At 45.4% G+C, this 15451-nt stretch overlaps 1 protein-coding gene across 16 annotated transcripts in view; it reads left to right on the forward strand.

Moving 5' to 3' along the window:
• CADPS (calcium dependent secretion activator) overlaps window positions 1–15451 on the forward strand; it is a 220801-nt gene that overhangs the window by 99433 nt on the left and 105917 nt on the right. For all 16 annotated transcript variants that reach the window (XM_055804351.1, XM_055804350.1, XM_055804353.1 and 13 more), the window contains exons 7-9: window positions 5928–6039; window positions 10116–10255; window positions 12280–12346. In XM_055804351.1, coding sequence (XP_055660326.1) covers window positions 5928–6039; window positions 10116–10255; window positions 12280–12346 — 319 coding nt within the window. The remainder of the gene's footprint in view (window positions 1–5927; window positions 6040–10115; window positions 10256–12279; window positions 12347–15451) is intronic.

The following is a 15451-nucleotide window of genomic DNA, read 5'->3' on the forward strand; positions in this document are numbered from 1 at the left end:
AAGCATTAGAGAATATAACAAAAAGCTTTCCAGCATGCTGCTTCACGTACAGTTAACTTTTAAACACATTTTAAAACTGTTTGTTTTCCTCCTTGCTTGTATCTGTAGAAATATGTAAAAAAGAAACATACCTTAGCATTACATTAGAGGAGAAGGAGGTGTACTACCCCAGCAGCTCCATGAAGGTAGGTTAGCTTGGTGCCTGGTGTGCTGCTTCTCTAACTTTGCTTTTCCCAGCACTTGAGCTTTGGGCACCCATGATTTATGGCCCAGGATTTAAGGCTGTTTCCTGGAAAGGTCTCTTCTGGGAGTGGAGGAGTGGGCTGAGGAAAGAAAACCATCATTTGTTAGGCAGGATTTCTGGAAGAACTAAATCAAGACCATACGTAGCGTTTCAGTCTCCCAGCGATGAAGGGGGGTTGGACCTCTCCATCCTCAGAGTGGGATCCAGCTCCAGCAGGCACCACGGCTGGGCACGGCTGTAAGCCAAGAAACAAGGCTGGATTAAAAGCATCACACCGCATGAGGTGAAGCAGTGACCCAGCAAAGGGTGACTTTGCTGACACATGTTTCCTCAAAAAACAGGCAGCGTGTATCAGGCTGCTGTCTGTGCTGCCCTCTTCATGAGCTTCCTCTCACCAGCCGGCTCGCTTTGGAGACTGACTGAGCTATGAACACACCAGGAAGGACACAGACATTCTGCTGTGGGTGCAGGAGAGCAGAGGTGAGGGATGCGGGTGAGAAGTCCGTGAAGCACAACCCTTTCCTGCCTGCACCAGCAGCACACAAGGGAGGCAGCCAGACCATTGAGTTCTCACCAGATCCCCTTCTGGCAGTGGAGGACAGCAAGTGACATTAAGCTGGCCTTGCAAATTTTGTCGCAGATGTCATCACATGTATTAGAAGCCTTTCAGATGGACCTCCCTGCTTCCATATGCAACCAGCTGGCTGCTGCGGGAAGGCAGGAGGCACTGGGTCCTGGTTACCGTGTTCTGTGTCCCCAGGGACATGCTCCCGGCCTGGGAGCGAACAGGCATTGCTGCTGATTTGGTTACATTTGAAAATAATACTGAGCAGGTGGCTCAAACTAGTGCAAATCTGACCAATATGCAGGAATATTATTCTGCAAGACTTTTTTACTTAAGCAGTAAACTCGTGGGAACAAGGCAGAAGAGCAGCATGTCACGCAGAGAGGTGCCATGTCCCAGGGTGCTGCTGTGTACGTTCAGTGTAATGCACACTGGAGAGAACCCACTGACGGAAGAGCACAGCTCTCCTTTAATACACATTTTTACTTTTATTTTCTGATTTTTTTCAAGTTTATTCCATGCAAACCAGCAAGAAAACATGTTTCGACAAATGTATCTGGGGAGGGAGAAGAGGTTTCCTCTCGCAGTTTTGAAACCCATGAGAACAGGCCATAGATTGTGTTTAGATGTCAACCCTGTCGAAAGCGCATCACTCTCCAGCTGCTCCCATGTGAGCCCAGTGACAGGCCAAGCCGCTTAGCGGGGCTGATTCATGGCCCAGCAATACGACTCAGTTGTGCTTGTTCATTATTTATAGAAATCACAGGCATCGATGTTCTGGCTAGATGAAGTTACAAGAGCAATGTTGGAAGAAGGGTTACTGTTTCCAATCAGGGGCTAAGCGGACTTGCTGGAGACAACAGTATGTAAGCAAAAGAATTCAATGCATTCTCCTGGGTGTTAACATGTACATTCACTTTTGGGAAACTCATGGCTGCTAAAATTTCCTTTGGAGGAACTTACACACCAGAGATGAATAGAAATGACTAAGTCAATGTCTCTCAAGCACAGCAGAGAAAATCGTATATTAGGCCACGTAAGTAGGATATTGTGGAGAACAGCAGCTGGAGTCAAAGACCGTACTGCCTGGTTTCATGCGATACGCGAGTGCGGTCAGGACAAGGGCCCCTGCAGGGTTTTGCTCAAGCCTTATTCATATCCCAAATGTTTTTTTTTAATCACATACTGTAACATAGCAATGCCATGGCATTTGAATGGTTTTGTCTTTTTGGCTTTATAGTTATTTAACTTTATAGTTGCTGGGTCTGCATTTTGGTGGCACTCAGAGGCTACAGCCAAGGATCGGGATGTAAACCACTTTGCGTCCATAGGATGAAGGCAGTTGTTTTTGCAGTGACCTTATGGCAGGAAAGGGTAAGAGATTGGTACAGCAGCAAGGTGAGGAGCCTAGGTGGTCTTACTTGTTTTGTCCGTAAGTTGGGAAGACGAGTAACATCAGCCTGAAGTTTTGCAAGAAGATCAGCAGCATGTTGCTTGAAACAGCTGACAGCAGCTTGGTCTGAGCAGCCTGGCACCTGCATTGGCAATGGCATCACTTTCCCTCCGGGTGCCAGCAAGGACAATGCCTGTGAGAGCTCCAAATACTCCTGAAATCAGACAGGTAAGCCCGTGCTTCAAGTGCTCCACGTTAGATGTCCCCATGGAGGTAGTGGGGGACAAGGATGGCCTTTGTCACTTCTTGTCCACTCACACCCTCTGGATACATGTCATTTTATGTTTCATTCAGAAAAAAATTTCAGTGCTTTAGGCTGTTTGGTAACTGTGATGGCACCTCTAGTTGAATCAGTAAACGTAAAGTCTGTAGCAAAGATCTACTTATTGTGCTTCTACAAGATAGCATAAGGGCCAGCATTTGTCAAGTTAGCAACTGGGACATATCTCATCCTCTGGCTTTCGCAGCCAGCAGAGTTTAGCTGTTCATCCTAAGTTTGATGCCTAATTAGAAACCCTGGAAATGCAAGTAGATCCTCATGATATCCCTGGAGCAGCAGAGTGCCATAAACAGGGTGACAGTTCTAGCAAAGTCCCTATGCACGGCTGCGTTTCTTGGTCAGCTCCAGGCTTTGGGATAGACTGGGCAATAAGAAATGCTGGGCTGAGGGCTTCGGGTGGGTTTCATATAGTTGATCTGATCCTAACTGAAAAAGTACTGTCAGGATTTTTCTGCTTGTGTACTACTCTTCAGTGGTATTTGTGAATAGATAGATCTCCTTTTGGCCAAAATGACATTATTTGTCCTTGTTTGCAGATATATGACTGCTTTCCAGCAGCATGATGTCTGTGATGTGGGGACAAGATAGCACTTTATGAGAAGATTTGTCCAGAACGGGTCCCAAGGCACTTTCCCAACAAATAAACTCTTGCAGTTATAACCTGCTTAATTATTAAACATGGAAATAAAACCATTACATTGTTAGTCCCACAGAAGATCCTAATACCTAGCTACTGTCCAGAGCTAATTTTCTGAACAATAATTTAATACACAGCACTGATAAACTGCGTACTTAGATTGAATACAAATGATGTTTCGGTGACATGAATTATGGCCTTATGCTGAGCATCACTATGGCAACTAATGACATCACCGCAGGCTTCAACCTGCACAAAACCCAACTTCTGAGGGTCTCTATTTGTTGGCGCAGATCTTTTCAGGGCTTTTGGGGGTACGAATATGTAAGCACCACAGCGTTGTCAAGGTTTTGTTATGTATGTTTACTGTCATTTGAAACGTTTATTCCCTTTGTGGTTAACGTTGTTCTCATGAAGGAAACCTAATGAAAATTACTGTTTGTATTTGGTTAGTAACATTTGTTGATAACATATGGTCTGGGAATGCTTCAGCAAATAAGAGCTTTTTAATAGTAAACAGAGATACGAGTTCTATAAAGCAGATGCTGTCAAAATACACAGCGTAAGGTTGGATAATTTCTTACTTTTGCCTCTTACTCAAAGCAAGATTATCTTCCAGCTTTCCCTGCTGGTGGCAACACAGTTGTTTTAGGAGAAAAAACATAACCTGTGACCTGAAGCTGCGATTAGAAAATAAAGTTGTTTCTTGGTAAAATGTTTATTAGGTAGCTGATGGCTCACACATGAAAAATATATAATACTGAGGCTCTGACTGGACCTGTAGTGCTGTAGGTGATTTATGACAGAACTCTGCTCCCTGGCACTGGTGGCAGTTTGATGCGTTGTTGTAGATGAAACACGTGGAACAGTGACACTGGGAGAGAAAACTTCAGAGCAAAGCTGACAAAGAAGCTGAGTTCATTAATCAGCTCTGTGCTGAACACCCTCATCTGCTAAGCTCAGTTGGACAAGATTTGCTCAGTGGAAAGCAAAGCATAAACCTATACTTCTTATGCACAGGAAGGGGTAAATTATTTTTCCTGATAACTACAAATGTAAAACCTGCTGTTTGGTATTTATGTTTGAAGAAATTTAGTCGCCGGACCATGTGTCATCTTGAGCCCTTTCCCAGTCATTTCAAGGGAACCACCTTTCTTCAGCAGAGAGTCTAGTTTAAGGGCAGTGTAAAGTAAGAAAGTGTCACTAATAGCGTGAGGGTCGATAGAAAGAAGTGGTTAGTAAGATATGCTGTAATGTCTCGTGTGACTTGCAGTATTCTAGGTTGCCATATGTGTTCCATCACATCACTCAGAGGTGTTGCTTATGGTATACTCTTGGTTTCTTCTAAGCACCTTCTAAGCGTAAAAAGCACTTTGTGATTATTCTTCAGGTTTGGTTGCATACTTTACATGAGTTTTGAAGTGTGACAAATTTTCAGGGTCTTCGGGAACAATATAGAAATCTAGCTCACAATGAATTATAAAAAAAGACAAAGAGAGTAAAAAAATAAAGAACAGTTTTTATCTGCTAGTTTTACCTTGGCCTCTGCATGATCAGATGGATGCTCAGGAGCATCCTCCTTGCAGTGGTGCACTGTTCCCCAGTCCTCCCTGAGCTGAGCTGTTCTCTGCTAATGAGGGCAAGTGCAGTTTTAGTGGTGCTTTGTTTAGCTCTGTCTGGAAGTTTCTGTCTGGCTTTATTTTGCTAAGTTTCTAACTTTCTAAGCTGTAGAAAGAAAGCTTGAAACACAGCTGCGACATCTCAAACATAAAACCATCATGACTTTTTACCCCTTAGCGGGCTGCAGGGCTCCTGCAGTTCTCATGCTCGTGTGGCAAAGGTCAGCTGTGGGGTGGGCTCCCCATGTAACACTTAAAATGGCAAGTTTGGCCGTAGGTGTCGGCAGACTGTCTCTGGGACCCTGTGCCTGCAGGTCCTACATGGAGTGGGTTCAATGAGTTCATGTTCTCTGCACAGCTGGGCAGCTGGTGGTTGCAGGAGTTTGGAGATGTCCTCTGGAAGCATGCGCATCTAGAGGGGCTTTTCACGTGCTGTGGGTCATTCAGCCTCCAAGCCACTCCTTTCCAAGCCACGGGACCAGCCAGGGGATGACTCATAGAGTACCAATAGTAGACAGTGGTCTTGGCTCATGGTGTAGTTGGAGAGGCTGCCACTTGCTGACCATTGCTGTTGCATCCCAAAGGAGCTGGTGTCCTGCTCTGCAGCCCCAGCATAGTTGGATTACTGCAGACATAATGGCTTGAACGCAAACCTGGGCTGGGACTCAGAAGAGGACCCAGGTTAAACTGGTTTCTTTTTCAGAGAAAGCAGATCTCATTATCAACCTGGAAAGGAGAGGTTAATTAGCCAAGAGAAGAGCAGAGGCATGAGTGATTACAGATGTCCTGGGTGCAGATGTCCTCAATCGTCAACTTCTGTTGTGATTATACAGGCTGTCGCTGCAGGAGACATATTGTTCTTCCTAAATAAAAAAGTTCTCTTAAATTTGGTTTCATGCTGCTCCCAAATAACCCTTCTTTCTTTTTTTTCCCCGAAGAACCATCATGAGTCTTCCAAACATCTGTCCCACATTTCCTAAAGAAGATAATTAATGCCCTTGTCACTCAGACAGCCCAGCCACTTCAGCTTGTGCCAGACGGACGTTCTCAGTTAACCATCGCATGCCCAAGCCGTAGTGCTGCTGACCTGCTGCTCGGGCTGAACATCTCTCTGTCCTTATTTTCACAGCTGGGGCACCCAAGGAGACTTCACAACAACACACGCTCTTCCTGCAGTGAAGGTGAAGCTGTTCACGGAGAGCACAGGAGTGCTGGCTCTGGAGGACAAAGAGCTCGGGAGGGTAAGGAGATTTTGAGTTTAATAATGTTTCCTTTTGGCCCTGCTTTTCTAGAGAAATCTCTCCTGTATGGAAATATCTTTGGAGCACAACATGCTCTGTTTTTTTGCCAAGCTTTGGGAGGCGGGGGGGGGAAGCAAGCTCTCCACTGCTGGAAAGGAGTGCATCTTGCATGCTGTCTTTGTTGTGAGTTTTTAATGGCAGAATTTCAGCTGGCTGTGCCTGCACTGAGCAAAGGCAGAGGATCTTGTGTGCGATATTGGCAGTCCGGAAAGCCTTAGAAGTTGCTTACGGAAATGGACATTCCTGAAGCAGAAAAGGGGATTATGCTGAAGCAAAAAGAGGGGATTTAAGTTTGGCAAGAGAGTGTTAAGCTGCTCTCATATCTGCTGAGCAGCTGGTGCATAGTTTGAGCATTTGAAAGCACTGACTGCGGTACTTGCTGCAAAGGGCTTGAAATCCTGGCTTCCCCTGGGCATTGTGGCTGAACTGGTGGCTTCAGGGGGGATGGACTGGGGAGTGAAACACGGGGATTCATTGCCCCTATCAATAGTATTAATAACAAAGAGCTCAGATTCCCGGGCTACTGGCCACAGAGCTGACTTTCCCACCCCATCACTGCCACTCGCCTGTGGTCCCTAAACTAGCACCCAGGGACTGACTGGTGGCCCTCCACTGCTGCAGCCCACAGCTCCAGAATGTCTGTGGGTGGCACTTCTCTGTGGCTTTGGGATGCTTCAGTTAGTCTCCATGGATTTTTTTGCAGCTGTATAATTTGTGTTGGCCCTGGGCATAAGTGGGGCTCCCTGCCGTGCCTTCCTCAGCAGTCAGCATGGTGAAGACCCCATGACAATCAGTTCAGGGTGAGAGAGGCTGCACCTTAGACACAGAGCTGGCACCTCCCGTGGCACAGCTCAGCACAGCCTGAGTGGTCTCCAGGAGCCCCTGGGCTCTGTCTGCCCGGCTCTGCAGCACACCTTGCTCTTTTTTTACTAACTGACATGGGTTTGTGTTCATCCTATTCACACAAGTGCTGAACATTCTTTCAGTTCCTAGTGAGCTGTTGATTTAATTTATATCTTTATGGTGGAGAGCGCTGCAGGTGATTTTGTCTCATGTAATTTAGGTTTGGTTTAACTATTTGTGTTTTCACGTTCATGTAACATCCTTTGTTCTTGCACATGAGAGAAAAGCAAAGCCACCCTTTCTTTTCTGCTCTCAATCTTCTCTTCAGGGAGTCACAGCCCCTTCAGACTCCTCATCCACACCTGGACCTGTCCTTTTTCCCTGTCCTCCTCCCTTTTTGACCAAGGGAATGACCCCACCAGGCTGCAGTACTCTGGCTGAAGACCTACAGTTGCTTTGCTGCACAGCATCATAATATTTTCAGGATTATTTTCAAAACCACCTTCTTGAAACAGCCCAGCACTCCTGCCTTTATCCACAGCAGCGTGCTGAGCAGAGCTTTTCACCCAGCTGGCCGCGATGCCATTCAGGGCTTTTTCCCCTGAGCTGTTAGGCTCGGTGCAGACCCGCTTGCTTTGTAAGTCTTGTTTCCCCTGGCAGCCCCGAGTGGTGCTAACTTTGCTGGTCTCGGGAAGCAATTTAGCTGTGCCTGTTGTTCTGAGAGAGGTGGCGGGCCCCAAAGCAACCCCTCTTGCCCTGAAATGCTGATGAGCCAGCCCCACCAATACGCTTTAATTCCCGGTCCAGCGGGAAGCCATCCCTCGGCTCTCAGCTTCTGTGGGCCAGCTGTGGCCAGCACGGGCAGCCAGGCGGCGATTTCCCCTGGCCCGTGGCCACCAGCGCTTTCAGCTGGCCAAACTTCAAAGGGGTGCTCGGTGTGCCCGGAGTGGCCGAGAGATGACGCGTGTCTGCTCGGGCTGCATCAGGATTTCTTCTTTAAGGAAGTAACGAAATGGGGAGCGTGTTAAGCCCCTGGTGTAGCTGTTGGAATGGGCAGGAACCTGTCTGCACGGAGAGAGGAGGGAAGCGGGTTTTAGACACAAACCACCCGTGCCCAGCCACCCTTTGAGAAGCAGCTTTGTGCTCTGCCAGCCATGTACAATGCCCACTTTCTATTGCAAGTGTTCGACTGGCAACCAGCCGGCACTCCTCATTTGGCCACTTTTATCGAAGGGAGAGCTGGAAAATGCTCCCAAGCCCTGGACTGCTGGATGGGCAGCTGAAGGCATGGGAATACATCCTGACCCTATTGAAGCCAGTGGCAAGGCTCCCACGGATTTCAGCCATGCCAGGACTTCATCCGCTGAGAGCGCAGAGGGGAAGAGCCATGAATTGCAACAACACTGAGCAAAGTTTATGCACCTTTTGATGAAAAAGAGTTAGAAATCAAAGCAGAGAGCATTCCAAACACCCTGAGCGGCTGCTGCCTTGCTAAGAGATGGGGTTTAGTGTGAGTCTGTGTGCTTTGCAGTGGAGGACCTTGGATACTGCTCAGGGTTTGAGTCCATCCATGTTTCTAACAGCCTGTGTGGAGGACTTGCTTCTCATCTTCAGGATTTGCTTAAATGTGTTTTTTTCCAAGAGTAATGTAGTAGAGGCTGGTGTTGCTCAGTTATCTATGTAACTAATAGCAGCTTCAGATTCCTGCCAGAGAAAGCATTAGTCTAATTCAATAAAAGAAGCGATAAATAATGTTGATGAATTAGAGTGAAGTCGAGAATCTACTGATGTTAACCTCAGGCTTTGGAGGAGGCAATAAAATAATTTTTAAAATCATTCATCAGAGGGTAATAGCATCAAGGACATTTTGGTGGAAAATAGCCCCTACGTGGTTGACTCAGCAGTAAAGTTAAGATCATACAAAAATAAAATAAAGTTCAGAGCATAATACAACTTTATAGCCAGGGCTAGAGTTTAGCAGGAGCACGGACTAAGTGTGAGCAAGGAATGAGTGACGGCAGCACATCAAACAACGAGGGTGAATGCTGCCGTTTGAAAAATAATCTGCTTGCATAAACGTTAATGGATTTAAAGGAGATTCATCTTGCTACAGGACAGTGAATACTTGAATGAATTTGTGCGAGACAAAGTCACTGCTGAGAGTGAAAGCATCAGAAGAGGAACAGGAGTGGTAGGGAGAGGGTTAAGCCACCTCAAAGGACACATATGGAAACACCAGCAGAAGATGGTGGGTGCAATGTAGTTCTGGGAGAATACTCTGTGGCATGCCGAGTGAGCTGCTCTGCTTTGTAAGGGTAATGGGGGAGTGGAAAAAGCACAACTATGATCAGGAGGGGCTACTCGCCTCTTGGAGCCTTTCAGTTTCTTTGGTGAGCCCAGCACTTCTGTTGGTGTTCATCTGCACAGCTCCGCCGCAGTTGTTGGTGCTGCAGTGATCTACCCCAGCTGGAGACCATCCCATTTTCTCCTCGCTGTGTGGAATAGAAGCAGAGAGTCCTGCAGCCACTGATGTCATGACATGGGATGCAGATTTTATCCGCTTTCATAGCGCAGTCAGACACGCCCGCCTACCTAAAACGTTGCCTACCGCATCCAGTCTTAACAGTAAGCAAAAAATCAAGCCAGCTTCCCCACGACCCGATAGTAACAACAGATGAACCGTTTTAGGCAGGGCTTTCTGAGCCCTCGAAAGGGCATACCTCACATGGGAAATGTCAGGAAGGCCGGAGGCTGACCAAGTTGTATGAGTCTGAAAGTAGGTGATTGCAGTGTGCAGCCGCAGCAAAAATCTTGTCGCTGGTTTGCTAATCACGTTAGTCCACCATCACTTTTGGGCTGGTGTACCTGGACAGCGGCAAGTTAGTTTACCATGATCTTTCCTTAAACAATGGGAACTGATAACGCAGTTCTGGTCTGCACCACCCTACGAACAGTGGCACAGCAGATAGAGGAGCCAAAGAACATATGAACTAATCTCAAAATAATCTGTGCTTTAAAAAAAGCAATAAAAGGCCATCCTCACTGATGTGAATAGAAGTTTCCAGACTGACTTTTAGGGCAAAAGTAGCTCATCCAATGTGCTTTTGTTCCCTTTTAAAACCCATTTTGTGAATAGTTTTTCCCTTAAACATTGTTGATTTCAACACTTGCAGGTTGTTCTCCACCCTACTCCCAATAGCCCAAAGCAATCAGAGTGGCACAAAATGACTGTTTCCAAAAACTGCCCGGATCAAGACCTGAAGATCAAGCTTGCCGTGCGAATGGATAAGCCTCAAAACATGAAACACTCCGGGTAAATGCTTGTCTCTATCTGAACTCAATTTGTTTTGAATGTGCACTACAAAACTTCTCTTAAGATTCTGGAAGATAAACTCTCTCAAGTTCAGAGGAGGTCAAAAGAAAGATAAATATAAAAATGGCATTAGTTCAGTCATTCATATTGCACTTTCCATATTCTTAGCAGAGTCTTTTTAATGCATGTCAGCCAAACGGTTTAAATTTTGAACAGTATTCCTCCAGAAATTGCTAGGTTATTATTTTTTTCCCCCTTAAGGAAATAATAGGTGAACTGCCTCTCTTACTGAGAATGGTATAATTTCCTAAGTTATTCTGTGTTTCCCTGTATTGACTTCTCAGAACCAAAAGTACAGTGCACCTTCTGCCTGAAATAAACTCCAGTGCAATCATCATTATTTATACAGAGATACACAGCACAATTAAATAGCAGTTGCTTGGAGCAAGCAGTTGCCTGGAGCAAGCAGTTGCCTGGAGTAGGACTAATGATCTGGAAGGTTAAAAGATAAACCTCTCCCCTCCAGAAGTTGGAGGATCTGGGGCCAAGGGGTTCCCTGACCACCACCCCTGGCTTCCACCTTTGTGCCATGCAATTACAGATCAGGTCATCCTTGGGAAGGTCTAGCTAACACCATTGCCGAGGCGTCCCTGGTTGCTCTTCAGAGCTGAGGATGTGATTAAAAAACAGAAGCTGACCTGGAAAGTCACTGTTTTGATTAACTCTTTCTCCAGTATGTTTTTGGTGCTATGAAAGTGACTTTGTTTCATTTTTATTTTCATAATGTTTTGTTAGATTCAGTCCATTATTAGATGGTTTGGATCACTCACCTTTTTTTTAATTCCTTCTCTTCTTCCTCCTTTCTCAAGATCAGAGCCAAATAGCCACGTGTGAAGTTTAATTTTTCCACCACAATCACAGACACCAAAAGCAAGAAAGGACAGTTCACTTGTATTTGTTTCCTTGACCGAAGCTGATAGCAACAGGGCTGAGCAGTCCTGGCTTTTCTCAGGCTTTCTTAAACTCACATTTGATTTACAAGATGCTGCTTAAAACTATATGGTTTATAATACTTGCTATCAGAACTAAGATTATCTTTCTGTTGATGTTAGTGGCAACAGCAAAAAGGACAGTTATTACCCTGTTGAACTAGCCAAGGACCCAGTGCCCACATTAACATGACTTGGAGTTTTGTGGTTTAAACACCTACGAAGAACAGCTGCATCTCCAAAAAGGAATTGTTTTTCTATTTATTGAGCCAGAACTAAAGTAATTATAATCATACATAAAACATATTAATGCTGAATAATGTCCTTGTGCTTATTATTAGCCTGGTTCTGCCACTATTTTTGCCAGTGTTCGTATTACAGTGTCACAGTGGCCACTTCATCACAGAGATTAAATGCTGATTTTGACATTCATTTTAAAAGCTAATCCTTCCTTTGTAGAAAACAGTGAATTCACTCCTCCTTAGACATTATTCTGTTTGCTTGAGTATCTGTAGCCAAGCAATTTCTAGGAATTAATCTTAAACTGTTCAGTGAAGTTTCCTGGTTTAGTCAGTCCAGTGGATACTGGGATCCTGGGTATTGGTTTTGATGGAATAAGCATCCCTCTGTTTGACAGCTCCCCTCAGCCAAATGGTTTTGTGAAGGCTTAAAGCAACATTTTGGGTTTTGCTCCTTTAATTCTTCTGTTGCAAATGTATTCTTCCCCCATCCAACCATGTCATAACTATTCACTGCATTAAAGCACTTCTAAATTGTGAGCAAGTTGTGAAAGACGAAGAGAGAATTAATACTGTGTAATGTTTAGACCTTGGGAGCTTTTTATGTCACTTGCTTTACAGGTTATTTGTTCAGGCTAGAAATAAACACATTCATGAATGCTGTAGAGCTTAAGAGTCTTGTAATTACTCCTGCTTGTGCATTAACTTCGGTTTCTAGGTGTAAAGAAAACACTGAAAAGCAGGAGAACAACTTATAGTAACTTGTGTACTGAATTCATCTATTCTTTCCTCCTAGGTATTTATGGGCCATTGGTAAAAATGTTTGGAAGAGATGGAAGAAACGATTCTTTGTCCTGGTCCAGGTAACAGATTTAACTAAAAGTGATCTTAAATCACAACATGAAAAATTTAAGTCTGTCTTCTGGCCATTTGCAGTGCTGTGTAATTGATGCTGAACTGTGGTTCTGCGTAGGGTGTCTGTTAAATCATGGGGGTTTTCCTACACATGTACATCTTCTCAAGGCTATCCCAGTTGCAGACCTCTGGCTGTGAGTTTCCTGATGCACATGAATGCTTGGTGAAATGGAGAACCAATTTTAGTGAGAAATCAATGAGACAAGGAGGAAGCTTGGTCTGTTTTGGCTGGAGGTACTTGGGTGCATCGCAGGCTACGTCAGCATCAGTGTATCGTTCTGGACATTTATCTTGCCTTCACGTTCATTACTGCCTCTCATTGTCTACAGCGCTCATTGATCATTTTGCAAACTTTCTTCCTTTTCCCCTTTTTTTCTTTTTTCCACTTTCTGCCCTTCCAGTTTCAGTAGACCTGTATATTTGACCATGATTAAGAATTTCAAGGAAACGGGCAGATATCCTCTGTGACCTAAAAGGATCTGGTCAGTACTCCATGTGTTAGATCTTCCCTCACCTTTCCAAGTGCAGCTGAAACCACTGCCTTGGCCACAGAAGTGAGGGGCCCCAGTGTGAGCAGCTCCATCTTCACACCAGCCCGATAAAGCCAGAGTCCTCTTGGGTCCATCTCTCTCTCCCCCCTCTCTGCGTTCCCCAGGCTATGTTGTCTCCAAGTATGAGAAATAAAAGCTTTGTGCAGGGTCCTGTGATGAAAGCAACACAGAGGTGCTCTGATGGAATAACGTGGAGTCAGACTGAGATCTTGTGCCAGCACAGATCCAAAGTGGTCAAGTCAGAAGGTGAAGCCAATAAAGCAGATGGCAGGTTTGCTGCAGAAGAGCCAGGATTTCACCCATGTGTAAGAACAGAGATGGTGTAAACCAGGTGCACCAGGCTCCACATTTGGGATGGACCATGCTGGTGTGTTGACTTTCCTGTGCCAGTAAGAGGAGTCCACACAGTCCATCTCCCGTCTTACAAAGCTGGCTTCTCTGGTCTTAAATCACCTGGTGTAAACTGGTTAGTTTGTTTTTAGTTAATTATTACTCCAAGTTTAACTGTCCTAGTAGGAAACTTAATCCCATTCTCTGTTTGTCCATCACTACCAGTCTCCATAGTGCTAAACTATGTGGCAGATGAGAAAATCCATCCTGGGGAAGTAAAAGGGTTATATGATGTGTGTGAGCCGTGTAAGTAGGAGCCTATTGGGAGAGACCAGTTGAGTACCTAGTCCAATAACCAAGTGTAAACAGCAGTGACAGTTTTAAGTGCTCGATTTGTACTCCAAATGGGGTCCAAATGGCCACAGAAGTGTGGGAGTTAATATAGAGTAGCCCCAGGAGATGCCTCTATCTGCCCAAGCAGTGTATTTAGATTTAGGTAAAAGTGATGGGTTTAGTATCTGTGTAATCCATTCCTACAGGCGTCTGGTTTCCAAATGCACCCTCCGTGTGGGGGCTTGCCAGGCCCCTGGTGAGACAGGGCACTTGGCACCTGACAGGGGTGTCTCCTGGGTGAGAAGCAGCCAAGAACATAGAAAAGGAAAAGCCTTTTGGGAACAGTGTGCAGCGATCCTCTTCTGGGGCAGGGACTGAAGGATTGCTTTTCTCTGTATTATGTCCTGAAGTGAAGTTAAAAGTTCTGTGGTGGTCTGTGAGCACCTATAGGGCAACTAGTATTGCTTTTCCCTGGGAGATGATTCATTCCTATTAGACCAAGTTCTCAGTCCCTTTTTCCCTGTGAACAAGGATTCTCCAAATCAGAGAATCCTCTTCCCTAACATAGCTTCTCCCATAAATGTATCTATTGATAGCCTTCTGTGCAAGAGTTTACAGGTTTGACATGGATTCCCATGTGTGTCTCAAGGAGCCTTTCTTCTGGCCATTCTGTGTGGTTGCAGTTCCTTCTCTAGTTGCTATATATTCTTCAGCTTGTTGTGGAATTGAAGCTCTCGGAGTTATTCCATGTTTTCTCATGTTACTAGGTCTGTATTCGTCAGTTGGCATATAAGAGCGGAATTTGGCCAGAAAAGCAATTCATTTGAATAAGATGAGCAGACTTTTGCCCCCAGAGAGTCTCTGTAGCCCACCTCAGAAATTCCAGCTGCCACCGCAGCTTCTCCGTTATGTTACCGTTTGCTCAACATTTGGTGCAATGTAAAGTGTTCTGCTGTACATCAAATATAAACAAGAAACACTCTCTATGCAGTCCCTCAGATGTAGTTGGAGCATATTGAACATGTCAGCAGGCAATAAAGATGGAATAAAAATACTTTGCTGTCCGTATGTTTGTCATTTGCTTTTCATGCAATGCGAAGGATGGGTGCTGATATGAGCAGGGATTGGCAGCAAAGGTGTTGATGTCCAGGATGCTCTGAACTCTGCTAAACCACAGACAGAAAATAAGCCCCACAGGAAGGTGAGCTGGCTCTGTTAGGTAAAGAACAGACAACGAGCAACCCCTGTGTCAGGAGGCTCCTGCAGAGAGATGGAGTCCAAAGCATGAAAATTCCATTTGGGTTATAGTGGTCTGGTCAGTCTGTGGCACTGCCAAGAGGCCAAGGCTATATATTTGGGTGAATAACTAAACATTTCCTTTCTGATCTCTTGTTTGTCCCTTATCTGTAGCATCTTCTATTGCAGCTCTGCTTCCCTTCCTGCCCCTCGCAGAGTAACCTCCTCCTCCTCTCGGTCCTGTGCCCTCTCCTGCCCCTCTCTCCCCATTTCAGATGGATGCACCAAAAGCGGTGCTATTGGGTGGTACCGCTCTGCCTTCTGGTACCAGCTGTTAAGAAATTCATGGTAATAAATACTCAAACTCTTCATAGCCACCTAAACAAGGCACAAAGGTGCCAAACTGCATGGGCGGCACCAGGGAGGAAGGTGTTGATGGCAGTTTGTCTCTTTTGTGTCAGCAATGCCTCGCTGGTATGAACGGAGGCTTTGCGTGCGTATGCAGAAAAAGGAGCTCTGGAGGGAGCATTTCCACTGCTACTTGGCTTGTGTAAGGCCTGTAGAGGAGGGGAAAGGAGCAATAACTGCCTTGTAATTTGGGTG

The sequence above is a fragment of the Falco peregrinus genome, chromosome 5 (assembly GCF_023634155.1).
Source record: "Falco peregrinus isolate bFalPer1 chromosome 5, bFalPer1.pri, whole genome shotgun sequence".
Lineage (NCBI taxonomy): Eukaryota > Metazoa > Chordata > Aves > Falconiformes > Falconidae > Falco > Falco peregrinus.